General features: G+C 36.5%; 1 protein-coding gene across 2 annotated transcripts in view; it reads right to left on the reverse strand.

Moving 5' to 3' along the window:
- LOC145784270 (uncharacterized) overlaps window positions 1–10,075 on the reverse strand; it is a 66,671-nt gene extending 56,596 nt beyond the window's left edge. For both annotated transcript variants that reach the window (XM_082596058.1, XM_082596057.1), the window contains exons 1-4: window positions 8,625–10,075; window positions 4,198–4,276; window positions 2,756–2,880; window positions 2,386–2,498 (exon numbers count right to left, since the gene is read on the reverse strand). In XM_082596058.1, the coding sequence (XP_082452184.1) occupies window positions 2,386–2,498; window positions 2,756–2,880; window positions 4,198–4,276; window positions 8,625–8,750 (443 nt within the window). In that variant the 5' untranslated portion in view covers window positions 8,751–10,075. The remainder of the gene's footprint in view (window positions 1–2,385; window positions 2,499–2,755; window positions 2,881–4,197; window positions 4,277–8,624) is intronic.
- Between the last annotated feature and the right edge of the window lie 7,974 nt (window positions 10,076–18,049).

An 18,049-nucleotide genomic window follows, 5' to 3' on the forward strand; every position in this document is an offset into this window, starting at 1 on the left:
GGGTTGCAAACGCACAAAGCAAAAATGACATGACGTAAGTTATAATATATCACAAAAAAATATGATTGATTGAATCTTTATCCTCGAACTGGGAAAGCTTCTTGCAGAGCGTAATCCTGGCAGTTTCGCATACTTGTAGAGGCTTTGAATCACTGACGCAGGCCCGGTCGCGAATTTTTTTTCCCACGAGATTTCTGTCTCATTTGCATATTTTGGTAAAAGTTTGTATTAAAAGTTGATTAAAACCGTGTGAATACAACAATTTCTCGTTGGCACGGTTGGTTCAGTGGTTTCATCCTCTGCCTAGTAATCATAAGAATGAGGGTTCGACGCCCGTCGAAGTCAAACTTTTTTTTCTTTAAATTAATTTTTGCGATGCGCAAGAGCTTTTCAAAAAAAGTTGAGTTAGGGAAAGCTTAGATTTTATTATCATTGCAGAATTTCATTGGCAAATAGTTATTTCGCAATCTGAATCAACCAATCTCTCAAAACTCTTTCGGAAAATCTTACTATTAGAGTGACTAGAATCAATGAGACAGAAAGCTCGTGGGAAAAAATTTTTGGCGGCCCGGTCACCGAGATTGGCAGAGTGAAGTTTCCAATTGTTGAAGTCATGTTGCCCAAGAATTATTCCATTCACTAGGTGCCGCTGAATAAGGAGCAGTCCTTAACGTGCGTTACTCAAGCGCATACCACGAGAGTCGAACCAGCGCCGCTTGATCTTAAAGCTTCTTCGTTTCAGAAGTGACGCACTAATCAACTGAGCTATCGGGGCGGACGAGCGGATATATATAATATACCTAGTGCGTGCATTCCGTGCAAGCATGATTGACAAAATTCTGTCTCGTGCACAGTAATTTGTAATGCAAATGTTATAAGGTAGACCTGTGACAAGGAAAATACACACATTTAAATCAAAATTACAAAAAAGTGAAGGGTAATGGCGAAAAGAACGGGGTTCAAGCTCAGTGCTACGAAAATACCCAGTAACACCTCTTTGCTCTTTTGAATTTTTTTTTTGTGTTGCACTATGCACACTCATTCAATAAATGCAATCATTCAATGAATCAACATCGCAAAACGCAATAGCAACGTAACGTAAAAAAAAACAGAAAAAAATATTGTTGCAGTTCCAATTGCTGTGATAACAAGTCATAAGGGTATGAGTAGAATATACCAATAAAAAAACGAACCTTTGATAATTAAACTCTTCCTTTTCACAACTACATTACTCGACAGAGACACAACCACGCTGAAACCATGCTGCTAAGTTTGTCAAAAAGTCGCTCACAAAAAGCCCAGTCTCTATACGACTAACTTTGCTAGAAATGAAACATAAACTAAGCCAACTTGCTTCTGCTAAGTTAACAACGAGCCACATACAAAACAAACATATGCAGCCCACTAGCCAAACTTTGACTACTCCTGGTACAAACTACAAAAGCAAGGGTATAACAAGGTTTATGCGTCTGTGAAGACACTGAAACCGGTTCGTACTCCAGACAAAACATGAAACTACCTATTTAAAAACGTCCAGCGGAAAACATTTAATCATCTTCTCGTCGCTAGGTTGAGCTAGAGATCGCTTTTTTCAAGGATATCGTCATAATGTCATCATGCTACCTGTGTAGCCTATGCGAGAACAACAAATCTTTACAGGCCATTCAACCATGAAAGTGATCAATGTTTTGCATAAATTATTAAGTTTGTATATTAATATGTAAGTTATACATAAAAATTTAAATGTTTCTCAGAAAATACTGAAGTTTGATAAACAAGAGAAATCGCGGCTTTGACTTTTGAAATAAAATCAAGAAAAATATCACTTTCAATTATAATGCGATTTTTTTTTGCATTTTGAAAACCAGAATAATCGAAATCAAATTTTATCTTGAAAATTGATTTTAAGTAAAATAAACTCTCTCGTGCATTTAGTGTATTGTACTACAATAGTATTGTAGTATTGTAGTATTGTAGTAGATTTTATTTGAATAAGAACCTTCTGGTAACCCCAATTAAGTAAAACAGCCTGTTAAGGCTTTCAGTGAATGGTAACTGTATTTGACGCAGTAATGTATAGGCTTTGGCACACTGCAGTCTACTTCATTGATAACTTTGACTATCAAACAAACCCCTAAATACATAATGTTAGTGATCAATTAATAGAGCACAGGAAGCTGATTAGCAGCAAACTCGTAATTTTTAATGTAAACCTGGGGCCAGTTCAAATTATGGGTTTGCAACCTTACATGTTGCCGCCCTTGTGACATGGCATAAGAAAAAGTTAAAAGCATGACACACAAACAGCGTCATCAAAATGTTACGAAACAATCCAACCGACTATTGAGTTAGTGCAACGATTTAGATATTTCCCATTAAACTAACCGTTTGTAGAGTCTGGCCCGATCAGGTGGCGAGCTTCGGATCCCAATGCACCAATTGTGAAAGGGAGGAAGATATCCTTGCTTGCTCTGCGCCAGTCTTCGTCGTTTAGGAGCCTAAAAGAACAACCCATCTTATTGGCCCTATTGATTCGGTTATTTTCAAGTTACACAAGGTGCTCGTTATCCGTACGGACACGGTGGACTTAAAGTATCCGAATTTGAACGTTTATTATATCATAAAAAATTAACTGGAGCCATAGTATGTGCGCATATCTGGCACGCACTTACTAGTCTGCGTCTATAAGTCTTGAACCCAAGTTTTATAAACTACACCAATAATATAGAAATAGTTAATTATAGCAGCATCTTACCTCTTGCATGTTTTCTGGAAATGAACCACGATAATTCTTACTTCCCCATTCATAATCCGCTTCATTCAACCATTTTCCAGCTGCTTTACTGTCAATTAAATATTGTCCGGCTAAAAGCCATTTACCTGCAAAAACGAGAAACTTTCATATAAATTTTACGGTATGTTTGATAGATTTTTTTTCAAACAGTTCAGTTATCAACATTTCAAAGTGTTCGAGTATTCACAGAAGATGTTGCATAAGAAAGCTAGCAACAGGCAAGAGGTAATTCGAATACATTGTGCAAAAAAGCAAATAAATGATTAATATTCAAATACATTGATGAAACAAATAGAAGTAGTTAATAGTTATAGCCTATTCTCACAAAACAAAATTAGCAAAGCAGTTTTATCCATGTACAGTGGTAAAAAACCACTGCAAATGATATAGTGTACGGTTCTCAAAAGTCAGCAGTCACGTTATTACTCGGCCTGCAGATCAATGATTTGTTGTGCTTGTATCAGCGTTGTATTTGCTGTTTGTTTTATACAAATCAATGTATTCTTCAATTTCTAAAAAAACAAAAATATTCATATTTTTGTTTCAACGCTTTCCTACTGTGTTTGACCAACCCAGGGTTGCCAGGCTGGGAAGAGAAAAATGGCTAACCTAACCCTAGAATGGCAAGAAAGACAAAAAGATAGCCAGACTTAATGTAAGTAACTGATGACACTCTTAAAATTTCAACAAAAATTTTATATCACAATAAGAAAACAAAATGCAACATAATTTTTCTTCAGAATAAAGTTTTTAAAATCTTAAAAAGTCGGAAAAATTTTGATAAATTCTTGGATTAGAATTTACAACGAAAGGAAATTGTTTTTTTTAAATAGACACAAAACCTTTCAAAATTTTTTAATATTTTCAAAACATTTTTGTTTCAAACCCTCCTATTCAGCAATCAGGTAAAGTAGTAAAATCAAAAGTAAGAAAATCGTTTTTTATGTTTTTAAAGCTTTCAAAATCCTAAAAAATCAGCAAAATTTTGATACAATTTTGTTTTTGATTTCACAAAAAAAGAAAATTGCTTTTATTCGCAATAGTGAGATTTGAATTAATATGATACAAAACCTTTTAACATTTCAAAATATTTTAATGCAATATTGGTTTTAAACAGTCCTACTTAACAATCAATCAATCAATCATGTAAATAATTAAAGTAAAAAAAAAAATTAGAGGAAAACTTTTTTTCACAGATGATTAAACATAGCCAAAAAGTTATCTGGCCAGATAAAAGTTTCAAAATTAGCTAACAACGTAAAAAATTGACAGAAGTAAAAAGTCTGCCTACAAATCAAATTTGTATTAATTTGGAAAAAATGAGCGGACAAACGTGCTGAAGATAAATGCGTTAATGATTATGTGAACAAACCAACTGCAACTTAATACTAAATCATTTCTACCTGTTGCACAGGCGCACAAATACTTTTCACTTCGAGATTGCTTCTTTGATATAACATGTGTGCAAGTAGGAACGAAAATCTGAAAATAACGTATTGTATTGGTCAACACCTAATGACAATACAAAAAAGCTTTACATTTTATATCAAACATACCAATCAACTAAAACCTTTACAGCCTGATTAACCCTCATTGGGATCTTTAGGAGGTTTTTATTAGGATACTTATTTAAATAAGAACCTTTTAAAGATATCAATAAGGGTCACACGGCTGTCATGGTTTTTAGGTGATTACTGATTAGCTATTAAGATATATATAGTCAATATAACTCGCTCTGCTCGGAATTGAGCACTTTTTTGTAAGCCAGTGATGGTAGTGGTTAAAATTTAATTTACACTTTATCATCATCATCCAAATTCGGTTTTGTCCCCACTCATGGGTGTGGCCGATTTTTTCCTTACAGCGATTGCCTTTGCTCTTATTCTCCATCTCATTCTATCTTCACATCTTCTTGTTTTAGTCTGACTTTGCCTGCCTCATTCTCCACTTGTTCTTTCCATGTTCTTTTTAGATGCCTCCGTTTCCTCTTTCCATCTACCTTCAAAGTCAATGCCTTTCAAAGAAAACTTCCTTCCTCCCTCCTTAGTACATGTCAATACAATCTTACTCTGTCATACTCAATAAACTAAAAACGCAGTTCATCGTGTGGTGTCACTACAGTAGTGTCACATTAAACTCTTGCTTATTGTTGTTACCATATAAGGAAATTATAGTCTCTGAGGCTATGCCCTTCTTAAGTCACTTAAGCAGAAGGATGGAAAATTGCTTTTCGATTCAGCTGTTTGAGTTGCAAGTCGTGCATCAACAATGAACAACGGTAGAGTGAATAGAATAACATCATCATTTGTCCTTTTTATACTTGTAAGTTATGTATACATATTTCAGTGGTACAAAGCTCCACCAGACCTTGGTTCAACTTAGTCCAGGCACAGTTTTTCTGAGGGGAAATCAATTGTTAATTTAAAATGGGAGCAGTTTAACTCAATGATTACACTTTTTTATAGTTTCCCTATGTTGCAACACATTTTTAATTATACTGTAAGTTTATATATGTTGTCAAAACTTATAATAGACATGAAGTAAAATCATTATGTGCTTGAGTTCACTTAATCATATTTTGTTTCAGTGTAGTTTTTCACTAGTCTAGCTTTGTGGAATGACTGATCTACATTTTCACTGTAAAGGAGTAGATTTGGTGGCTTTACAATTAACGATACTATTCGCAACAGAAAGTTTTTAATGAATGTATATTCTTGGGCTGACTTTTCAAGCATTGGAGATGCAAAAAGAGTAGCGGAAGAATGTGACATGTGGAAGCAAATGACAGCCAACCTTCGGATCGGACATGGCACGTGATGATGATGATATCTTTAACTTCGGATTTACCATGTTTTCCGTTTATCAGTGCCAAGCTGATGTGTTTCGGAATGCCCCGTTTCGGCGAGTGCCCTATTCGGCGATTTTTTGAATTTTTTTTAAAATTATCGGGTACCGTAGCCTAATTATCATTGCCATTTTAGGGTTAGGCGTAAGGTGTTAGGGTTAGAGGTTAGGAGTTTGGAGTTGGGGGTCTTATTTTAACGTTTATCGTCATTAAAACGATGTAAAAGCGGCAATGATAATTAGGCTACGGTATGAGATAATTTAAAAAAAAAATTCAAAATATCGCCGAATCGGACTAGCCAAATTGGACTCGCCGAATAGTAGCAGACCTGATGTGTTTAGTGTTTATAGTGCCTGAACAAAATGGCATATGTCAAAACTATACGCTTGAGCGCATTTACTTCATGCTTGAGTGGTATGGGAACAATAACCTCATAGGCTATGATTCTTTTACATGGTAACTATGACAATTGCCTTGATTTTATTTACTACTACTGTATATCAAAATATACTTTCTTATGAAACATCTATTGTACAAGCAATGAGCAAATTGCCATGCTCTGATATGGAAATACATTTTGCATTTATGAAACAAATCAAACATTGCCTGATGCCAGTGGTTCCCAACCTGGGGGGTAAATTACCCATTTTACCCAACCAGGGAGTAATTTGCCTATTTTCGGGGTGTAATGAGACCCGATTTGGAAACAGTGAAGCAAGTGAAGGAACTTGTGAACTTTATAAAAGCAAAAGAATTGACCAGCCGTCTTGATTGATTGATTAATTGAATCTTTATCCTCGGACTGGGAAAGCTTCTTGCAGAGCTTAATCCTGGCAGTTTCGCATACTTGTAGAGGCTTTGAATCACTGACGCAGGGCTGGTCACCGAGATTGACAGAGTGAAGTTTCCGATTGTTGAAGTCTTGTTGCCGGGGAATTATTCCATCCATTAGATGCCGCTGAATGGAGAGCAGTCCTTAACAAGGTACTGTGCAAGGAGATGGGAGAAAGATACAAATCATTACTGTACCACACAGAAGTACGATAGCGGTTTCATGGCAAAGCGATAATCCGCCTGGTTGAACTTTATGAGGCTGACCAATGTCCATGTTTTTCTGACGGAAAAGAAGTCCGACTTGGCTGAATACTTCTCTACCCAACAGTGGATTTCCCAGCTGTGCTACCTGGCTGATATCTGTGGTGAATTGAACGAAGGCCATCTTTTAATTCAAGGCAAAAATGTAACTGTGATCGACACCAATGTAACCATAGCAGCATTTATCGCAAAGGTTAAATTGTGGAACAAGCGAATTGGAAGAGGCACAGTGGCAAAGTTTCAGACGCTCGACATGCACCTCGAAGACAATGGACTTGAGTTGACAGCGGCGTTGAAGAAGGACTTGGCTGACCATTTATAGGCCAGCTAGCCAAGAAGATGGACAACTACACTTTCCAAATTTGGACATGGACACAGCTAGTCTCCAATGGTGCACTGAGACCTTCACATGTGATGACAGCCAGGTGGATGATGACGACTTTCCGGCCAAAGAAGAATTTATCACTCTCCGAATGAACGAAGCGTTGAAACTTGATTTCAAGGGGAAAGGCTTGGAATCCTTTTGGATTGGCAGACTCCAGGACGCACCAACATTAGCAACACGGCCATTAAATATTCTGACATCTTTTTCAACAACGTATCGCTGTGAACAAGGATTTTAAACTGTCTTGGGAATGAAGACAAAGAAGCGCAATCGCCTGGATGTCATAAGCGACGCAAGAATTGCCCTCAGTATCACAAAGCCCAGGATTACAAAGCTGGCGGCTGAAGTCCAGGCCCAACCTTCGCATTGAATGTTTACCGCGCATTGTTATCTTGTATTCAGTATTGTATTGCATATCGATTGTCATTGTTAGCCCTTTGAAATACATATATACCAATAAACACCTTTGTTTTTGAAAATTGATTGTGGGGGTAATTGGCTCACTTTAAGGTGGAAATTAGGGTAACAGCCAAAGAAAGGTTGGGAACCACTGCCTTATGCAATTACAATGATGGAACATAAGGGTAAAAAATAGTTTGACAAGTAGAGCATTTTTTTGGTTTTGATGTTCAAGAATTTGTGAATTCATTTGGCAATATATATATTGAACCAGCACAACCAACTGTAACAAAAATCTGCATTACAGTTTTACAAGAACTTGACAAATGACTGCAAGACAGGCTATTATTGCTAATAAAGACAGGCAAGACACAACAATACCACAGGGTTGAGCAGGCCCGGATTTAGGGGGGCAGAGGGGGCAGTTGCCCCGGGCCCCCCGACTTTTGAAGGGCACCCCTATGTGGAAAAAAATGTGACTTTGTGTTATTTTTTTCCTTTTGGCCTTTAAAGTTTCTGCAAAATGCTGTGCAGTATTGGACTGATGCTATTGTAGACGTATAGACGGTTTTTCGCGCCGTAGGCGCAAAAAATGTTTTTGTACGGGGGCCCCCTGATCTAAAAGTGCCCCAGGCCCCCCATCAGCTAAATCCGGCCCTGGGGTTGAGCATTACAACAGTATATATATAGTTTTTTACATATTTACAAATAGTTTGACATTCAAACGTTTTCGGCTTAACTTAAGCCTTCATCAGGAATCTGCAAATATTTATAAAATACAATAAATTTTAACTTCTTGAAAGTAACTACCATAATTTGTAAACATGTAAAAAAATATATATATATACTGTTGTAATGCTCAACCCTGTGGTATTGTTGTGTCTTGCCTGTCTTTGGTATAAAAAAGCAAACTCTCTCCCGAAACTATATTGCTAATAAGACTAGCTCAAGTTTAGTATAGTTTAAAAAAAAAACTTCATAAATCTTTAAAAGTATTATAATGAGTAGTTGCAAAAACACTGCAAACTTGCTTCACTTATTGTTGTTACAGTAATATATTATTACCATTAATAAATTAATATTAGTATCATAAGATTCAAACATACCTCAGAAGATACTAGATGTTGGACATGCTTTGAATTAAGAGATTGTACAATCGAAATCATATCCAGTTTTTCGTTGTTGTCGAATCCAGTCAACAAAAAACGTTTCGTGGATGTTTCGTCACTCATCTTAATCACTTTTTTTGTTGCCAAGATATTATAATTACAAGTTATAATAAATATATTAAAAAATAAGCAGAGGCTATATTTACTGTATATATATTGTGAATATACTTAATTACTCAAGCAAGACAATTACCTATATTTACATAATGTGGTAAGAATAGCCACTGATTAAAAAATAAACTTTCTTACTTACTGTATGGGTACAATTTAAATACAAAATAACAGTGGCCAACTTATATAACCTATTCATTCACTCAACTGGGTTTTTTTTCGCTGAGACTTTTCTGTCATTTGTCCAAAATGACTTGAAAAAATTCGGTCATTTTTTATTTATTTCGGTCATTTTTTCTGATGAAAATATTTCCTTTCAAGTAGCTGATACAAACCAAAACTTGCACTTTCTGACCAGCTACAACGTGAAGTTTCGCTGAGAAACGTTGTCGTGTCATATCTGAGAAAAGTTAGAACAGGCAAACGTTTCTTCAACGTTCATCAGCGAAACTCAACCTTGCAACACCGGACCGCAGACATCTTTTATTGCACAACGGAAAGGAATAAAAACAAGTAAGAATGACCAAATAAAAAAACATGTTACGCTCTAATGGTTCGCATTTACAAAGTGATTTAACTCGTTAACAATTTCACCACTCACGTTGTAGCGTGCTCGCTTCGCGTTGCCGTGCTAGTGCGCGTATGCCGCGGGTCCACGTCTTTTAGGCGCAGACAGTTAGGCGCCGGTCAAATAGGCGCGCACACTGTGGCGTTTGTATATTTAGGTGCGTAGCACTGTGGCGCCCGTTCATTTAGGTGCTATTCCTAGTAAAGTCTGCAGATTGTATCAGCTTGGCAGATAAGGCAATGCTTTTCACACAAAATGTTTTATTGAACAGAAAAATATATTGTTTTGTTAATGCGCGTGTGAAGATGACGTGCGAGACAACGCTCTACTACTCTTGATATTAGCACATCTCCACAGGACATTTGCTATTCATCCTGAACACCGGTTGCAGCCAGATGGAACCTTACTTAATCTGTTATCTTTCGCAATTAGGCTACTTCTACTCGGGATGGATTGGTCGTGTGGCAAGTAGCCTACTTATGAGACAATGCTCTACTACATGAATACATTTCTATAGGGCATGTGAACCCTGGCTGCAAGCATAATGGTGCGACTTCGCTGGTTATTAAACATAGTCAGGGTTTTGACGGAAAACTAAGTTACTCTTCACTCAAGCCTACCAACCATCCGCTTGAATATAGGCTATTTTATTATATTTTTTACTGATGTTTAGCGTAGTTATTATTTGACTTAACTAAAAGTGAACTCAGTCATGTTCGGAAACTTGAATAATTTATTGATAAAACTTTCGCTGACGCAAACCTGGACTAACAACAACTAAATAGGCTACCGAACATGCGCATTAAAATACAATATATTTTTCTGTTCAATATAACATTTTGTGGGAACAGCATTGCCGGTTTTAAGCAGCATTTGCCGGTTTAAGCATTGCCGGTCACTCACGGAAGCCATGACATATTTTTTTGTTTAATATAACATTTTGTGTGAAAAGCATTGCCTTACCTGCCAAGCTGATACAATCTGCATACTTTACTAGGCATAGCACCTAAATGAACGGGCGCTACAGTGCTCCGCACCTAAATATCCAGACGCCACAGTGTGCACGCCTATTTGACCGGCGCCTAACTGTCTGCGCCTAAAAGACTTGCTCCCTATGCCGCGTCATAATTGAATGTTTTGTATGATGCAGCATTTAACCTCAAACGCATAAGTTTATCTGCAGTTGAACAACGCAAGCGATTTCTTGCTGGAGTTCACAACCGAGAAAGCACACTGAATCCACATTCTGCGGTTGCAATCTCTTCATTAAAAGTCAGCAAAGCATTAGCAATTACCTGCCAAACTTGGCCAATCTATGCCACGCTTCGCAGCTATTGTTAAAACTTTCCGCCAATTGTCACCTGGTTCGCAAAACACATTACTTCAAATTTTTAATGGAGTGGAGTACGACGTTGCAAAAACCATCACACAAAATCACTATCCATCGATGTGGAGTCAAACATTTCACAGAGGTTATCACCAGCTCAAAAGTTAACAACATTATGCAACATGCTGGGATAACTTCCCGACTGACAGATCAATCTTTTCCATGACTTGAAGGAAAGATTTGAAAACACAGTGGCATTTTTAGAAGGTTGAAGTCTTTGAGAGTGTTACTTTCATGTTTGCGTTTATCACAAGCAATGAGACATTGGATCAACGTACAAAGGGATATTTCGTTGTTTATCAAGGTCTGGTCAATAACATTTCGAAAGGGTTGACCACCAGCTCAAAAATTGATAATATAATTATGCAACATGCTGAGAAAATGTCCCGATTGACAGAACGGACCGATCAATCTCTATCACGTTTGATAAATGTTACTTCTGTATTTGCGTTATCACATATAATGTATGTATATTATTCCTGAAGAGGACATCTTGTGATGTCGAAAACGTTCGATACTTAATTTGTTGCGTAGTTTTATGTTTATGTAAATGTAATAAACTTGAAGATGTTAAACTTGATCACGTTGCTCGGCTTCGTATGCCTATGGTTCAACAAGACAAACTCTCTACCGAAGCTCTATCACATATAATAAGACATTGGATCAACGTTCAAACACTAAGTCTATGTCTTGTATTTCCGATTGACAAAAAATTGTAGAGTGGCGCAAGAAGCTTCTTTGCAATCAGTGAAATCGATTTGCGCGCGTTGACTACATATTTTTTCGGACATTTTGACCGAATTGACTATTTTTTTTTCGGACATTTTGCTAAAAAATCTGTCAATGACCGACAAATAACCGAAAAAAAAAACACAGATTCACTGGCTTATGCTTTTTTCAAAATATCACAATACAATTACATTGATACATTAAATAAATAAAATATGAGGTCATCAAGCTTCCACCTATTTAAGACAGAAATAAAAACAAACTCAACTGAAGTTCAATAAACATATAAAGAAATCCCATTACCTGTAAGAAATCTTACAACATTTCCTTTAATACAGATTCAAATGCATTGTACAATGTACACCTTTGTTTGGAATCTTTATCTTCCAACTGACAAATCTTTAGATAGGTTATTCAATAGGCTAACCGTTATTGCATACCGGTACTTGTAGCGCCTTTAAACCACTAACTCAGGGCTGGTCACCAAAATTGACAGATCAAAGTTTCCGATAGTTGTTACAAATAATAATAACATATGAGATGTTGCAAAGCAGAGTGCCTATTCATCTTTCAATTACATTCAGAAAAAAACAAACTAGTAAATATAATACCGGTAACTATATTATATTGAAGTTAACAGTTGGCATCTGGTTTTTTTTTTTCGGTCATTGACCAATTTTTTAGCAAAATGTCCGAAAAAAATATAGTCAATTCGGTCAAAATGTCCGAAAAAAAAAATATATATATAGTCAATTCGGTCAAAATGTCCGAAAAAATATGTACGCACGCAAATCGATTTCAGTGATTGCAAAAAAGCTTCTTGCGCCACTCTACGATTTTTTGTCAATCGGAAATACAAGACGTAGACTTAGTGTTTGAACGTTGATCCAATGTCTTATTGTATGTGATAACGTAAATACAGAAGTAACATTTCCCAAACGTGACTGACGTGGTGCTTTCAAGTGTGACACAATGTTGCGTTGCCTTGGAAAAGTCAAACCGCTTGGTAGAGATTGATCGGTCTGTTCTGTCAATCGGGACATTTTCTCAGCATGTTGCATATATTATCAATTTTTGAGCTGGTGGTCAACCCTTTCGAAATGTTATTGACCAGACCTCGATAAACAACGAAATATCCCTTTGTACGTTGATCCAATGTCTCATTGCTTGTAATAAACGCAAACTTTCTAGAAAAGCCACTGTTTTCAAATCTTTCCTTCGAGTCGTGGAAAAAATGATCTGTCAGTCGGGAAATTATCCCAGCATATTGCATAATGTTGTTAACTTTGGAGCTGGTGATAACCTCTGTGAAATGTTTGACTCCACATCGATAGATATGATTTTGTGTGATGATTTTTGCAACGTCGTATTCGATTGAGTAGACGCAAAAATCCCTACAAAAATATAACTGTTTGTAACTTTTTAATGAGCAGGTGGGAAATCATTTCAATTTAGCTGGAATTTTTTCGTTTTCGATAAGTATTGAGTAGCCTCAGGGGCGTATCCTCAATTGAAGCAAGGGAAGCCTCAAACCCTGTCAAAATTGAAAAAAGAGAAGATGATATTTTTCAGTAAAACGATTTCGTAATTTCTTAACCTGAATACGAATTAAAACAGCTTCCAACTCAGGCCTCGACACTGAAGGATGCCATCGCAAACATGGCCGCGATTAACCTACAAAAACCGACACAGTCCGCTAGGTCTCGCACTTCCGTCAGCCGCATTTGTCCGCAATGAAGTTCCGAGAAAATTTTACGCAAGCGGTCTTGTGAATAAAGTACTTTGCCACTTATAATCACAAAGGATTAGAAAGCAGTCAAAGCACCCGATAAATCACAATACACACTGTCCATGCTTGAATTGTTAACATTATTGATTGCGAACCAAATGACAATTGGCGGAAAGTTTTAACAATAGCTACGAAGCGTAGATTGGCCAAGTTTGGCAGGTAGCCACTTTAACAAGTCGAAATTCTGCCACTGAAATTGATTAGAATGAAACCGCCAACCAATCATAAACTACGGTTTAAGTGACGTAAAAAATGGCGAAAAGAAGATGATAGAAAGCAAATTAAGTGATGGATTTTTTGTCAGCTGGTTGGCTTAAGGGTTAGGCTAGAAAGTAGTCATTTCATTGACGCGGGTTTGATTCCCACTACTGGGTCATTCCATGTCAACTCAACAGGTTTTTGGAAAAGTGCAAGCTCGACCTTCTTAGATTTTCTTGAAATTCACACTAAAGTTTCATATTGATGTATAATGAACACAAAAAAAATTTCAGCTCATTATCTCAAGACGTTTAGAAATTACAGCCCTTCAAAGTCACCAAGGTCCCTCAAAATGCATTCGCATGTAAATTTTCCTCCATGTTTGGGTCTTCACATCTTTTCATGTAAAGCATTTACAAATCTGAAATTTGGTATTCTGATTAAGAAGCAGCCCTAGTTTTCATATCTACCATCGAAATTGCTAATTTCAAATTAGTTTTAGATATAGAACCTTTCAAAAATTGAAATTTTTTACATTTGAAAAAATTACATCAAATTTTGATGTCCGCTATCTCCCAAACCAATAGTCCCAGAACTACCATTTTGCATATTATTATTCTATACTAGTTGGTAATTAACCCCCAGTGAGACTTACACTAAAAAAATGTGAAATTATTGAAGTTTGGAGGGTGCAAAGATGAAGCGCGAGCAAAAAAGCGCAAAATGCACCATCTTGTGGTTAATATTTGACCCTGTGGACAGTCATTCAGGAAGTTGAAACTTTCAGAAAAAAATCTTCTTTGCCTAAGCTATAAACAGTTCAAGTTTCAAATATGTAACCCAACTCCTTCAATAGTAAATGCAGCTGTGAAATCATGAGTTTGACCATCACATGCAAAAGTCTTGGGGGTGTGAGGTAGTGTGGCTTACTTGGCAAACATGAAAATGTTTTGAATTTTGCTGAGGACACCCTTTTAAATTGTGAAGTTGTCAGAAAAAATAACTCCTTCAAAACATTTTTGAATTTGAAATTGATTTAGGGGTGGCCCTCTCCCCCTGAAGTTCTGCACCCTCCCCCAAAATACCAAATCTTCATATCTCAAAAACTGCTGGAGCTAGAGATACAGTTTTTGTGTCAAAAGATGCAGAAAACATGATTTCCTATCTGCTTTCTGAACAGTGATTGTGTCTATCTTGAGTAGAAAAGCAGTTATTTCAAAAAACCTGTTTCAGGTATTCCAGCACAAAGCAGCGCTGAACAAGTGTTTTGGTCCAAGTTATTCAATGCACAAAGTTCATAAACTAACTTGTATAGCTGGTTAGTTTCAAGGTAAAAATGAAACTAAACATAACAAGCAAGCAAACAAAGAAAAAAAAACAAATGAATCAGCAATAGGTAGTAGCAGCATCACATCAGAAGATGCTCTCACAACTCACGAATGAGTACTGGGTTCCATTCCTGGATATTTTGTGTATAATAAGTCCTCTACAGTTGCTTGCAAGGGCATGGTGGCAGACAGTACAGATTAAACACAATGGACTATGATTGAATTATGATTATTTTGCCATCACACTGCAAATGAATTGTAATGACTTGCCACAATCTTTTGTGTCCGTTACTTTGCTTCCAGTGTTTAAATCTTATGTAAGATGTTCTGACTTGCAAATCTCAGTGTTAATTTGTTTTTTTTTATTCCTGGCCGGGGATGTCCTGTGACAAATATATCCTGTACACTTATGGAGTTATATTATTTTGCTGTGCAATATTCTTTGCCTCATACTGTTGAATGTGCTTTGCTAACTACAGTACCATACTTGCTTTGTTGTGTTAGTGCTGCTTTATTTTACTGTTACCAGCTCAATGTGCTATTGAGCAAGGCATTTAAAGATAATTATGCTGAAACACGGAAAAGCCATCTACCCGTTGTGATGGTTATGCATGCTATGATCTTAAAAAGTCAACAGTAAATAGCAGAAAATTGAATGAGTCTGTTCACCAACTCTCCTGTTTTGACTTAGTTATAGCTGCGAGTTGTGACCTATTACTGATTCATTTGACTTTTTTTTCTTTGTTTGCTTGCTTGTTTGTTTAGTTTCATGTTTATCTTGAAACTAACCAGTTATATACAAGTTAGTTTATGAACTGTGTGTATTGAATAGCTTGGACCACAATACTTGTTCAGAGCTGTTTTGTGCTAGAATACCCAAAACAAGTTGTTTTTTAAATAACTGCTTTTCTACTCAAGATAGACACAATCACTGTTCAGAAAGCAGATAGGAAATCATGTTTTCTGCATCTTTTGACACAAAAACTGTATCTCTAGCTCCAGCAGTTTTTGAGATATGAAGATTTGGTATTTTGGGGGAGGGTGCAGAACTTCAGGGGGAGAGGGCCACCCCTAAATCAATTTCAAATTCAAAAATGTTTTGAAGGAGTTATTTTTTCTGACAACTTCACAATTTAAAAGGGTGTCCTCAGCAAAATTCAAAACATTTTCATGTTTGCCAAGTAAGCCACACTACCTCACACCCCCAAGAATTTTGCATGTGATGGTCAAACTCATGATTTCACAGCTGCATTTACTATTGAAGGAGTTGGGTTACATATTTGAAACTTGAACTGTTTATAGCTTAGGCAAAGAAGATTTTTTTCTGAAAGTTTCAACTTCCTGAATGACTGTCCACAGGGTCAAATATTAACCACAAGATGGTGCATTTTGCGCTTTTTTGCTCGCGCTTCATCTTTGCACCCTCCAAACTTCAATAATTTCACATTTTTTTAGTGTAAGTCTCATGGGGGTTAATTACCAACTAGTATAGAATAATAATATGCAAAATGGTAGTTCTGGGACTATTGGTTTGGGAGATAGCGGACATCAAAAATTGATGTAATTTTTTCAAATGTAAAAAATTTCAATTTTTGAAAGGTTCTATATCTAAAACTAATTTGAAATTAGCAATTTCGATGGTAGATATGAAAACTAGGGCTGCTTCTTAATCAGAATACCAAATTTCAGATTTGTAAATGCTTTACATGAAAAGTTGTGAAGACCCAAACATGGAGGAAAATTTACATGCAAACGCATTTTGAGGGACCTTGGTGACTTTGAAGGGCTGTAATTTCTAAACGTCTTGAGATAATGAGCTGAAATTTTTTTTGTGTTCATTATACATCAATATGAAACTTAAGTGTGAATTTCAAAAAGATCTAAGAGGGTCGAGCTTGCACACCCTGTTGAGTTGACATGGAATGACCCACTGCTATTGCTCTTTTTCTTCTTTAATTACCAAATAAAGTTCAAAACAAGCATTAACGCTCTGGATGAGTGCTAGAAGGTTCACAATTGGACGGCAGCCTCTTATAACATGTTCTGATTGGTTGGCGGTTGCATTCTAGTCAATTTCAGTGGCAGAAATTCGACTTGTTAAAGTGGCTACCAGTTTGGCAGCTATTGCTAATGCTTTGCTGACTTTTAATGCAGAGAACGCAACCGTACAACGTGGATTCAGTTTGCTTTCTCGGTTGCGAACGCCAACAAGAAATCGCTTGCGTTGTTCAACTGCAGATACCAGTAAACTTATGCGTTTGAGGTTAAATGCTGCGTCATACAAAACATTCAATTATGACGTGGCATACGCGCACTGGCACAGTAACGCGAAGCCAGCACGCTACAACGTGAGCGGTGAAATTGTTGAGGAGTTATATTCACTTTGGAATTGCGAACCATTAGAGCATAATGTGTTTTTTTATTTGGTCATTCTTACTTGTTTTTATTTCTTTCCGTTGTACTGTATTTTTGTTCTGCGTTATTTTTGAACGTGTGTTATTGTGCAATAAAAGATGTTTGCGCCCGGGTGTTGTAAGGTTGAGTTTCGCTGATGAACAATGAAGAAATGTTTGTCTGTTCTAACTTTTCTCAGATAAAACACATTGTTTCTCAGCGAAACTTAATGTTATACCTAGTCAGGAGGTGCAATTTTTTTTTGTATCAGCTACTTGAAAGGAAGTATATTCATCAGAAAAAATGACTGAAATAAATAAAAAACGACCGAATTTTTTCAAGTCATTTGGGACAAATGACCGAAAAGTCTCAGCGAAAAAAAAAAATCAGGTTGGCATCAACAGTGATACAATGCAAAAGTAAATAGCTACCGGTATGTAATATCAGTGAAGGTAAATAAAAAGACACGCAAAGACAATAGCAAAAATGATGTAATTAGACTAAAGCAATATTTGTTAGGCAGTAAAAACAGAGAGAGACTGTTCACCAGGCATTTGGTATTAAAATTAATTTGCGTTCTTCTGGTGACTATTCATTTTATCAGTATGTTTTTGTGTTGTGGCATCGTTGCTGAACAGGTTGTGTTAACCTGTTTTAGCCACCTTGATAAAGTCAGTCGTGCTGACTGACGAAACGTCGGAAATACAAAAGCTAGCTATCATCTTTAACATCACGAGGTAACCTAGTAAATAGTCACCAGAAGAACGCAAATTAATTTTATTTGTTAGGCAGTTACCGGAACTGTTTGTATGGGCAATGCTAATAGTGTAGCCTAATTGAACACTAGTATTAGTACAG

The sequence above is a fragment of the Aplidium turbinatum genome, chromosome 15 (assembly GCF_918807975.1).
Source record: "Aplidium turbinatum chromosome 15, kaAplTurb1.1, whole genome shotgun sequence".
Taxonomy (NCBI): Eukaryota; Metazoa; Chordata; class Ascidiacea; order Aplousobranchia; family Polyclinidae; genus Aplidium; species Aplidium turbinatum.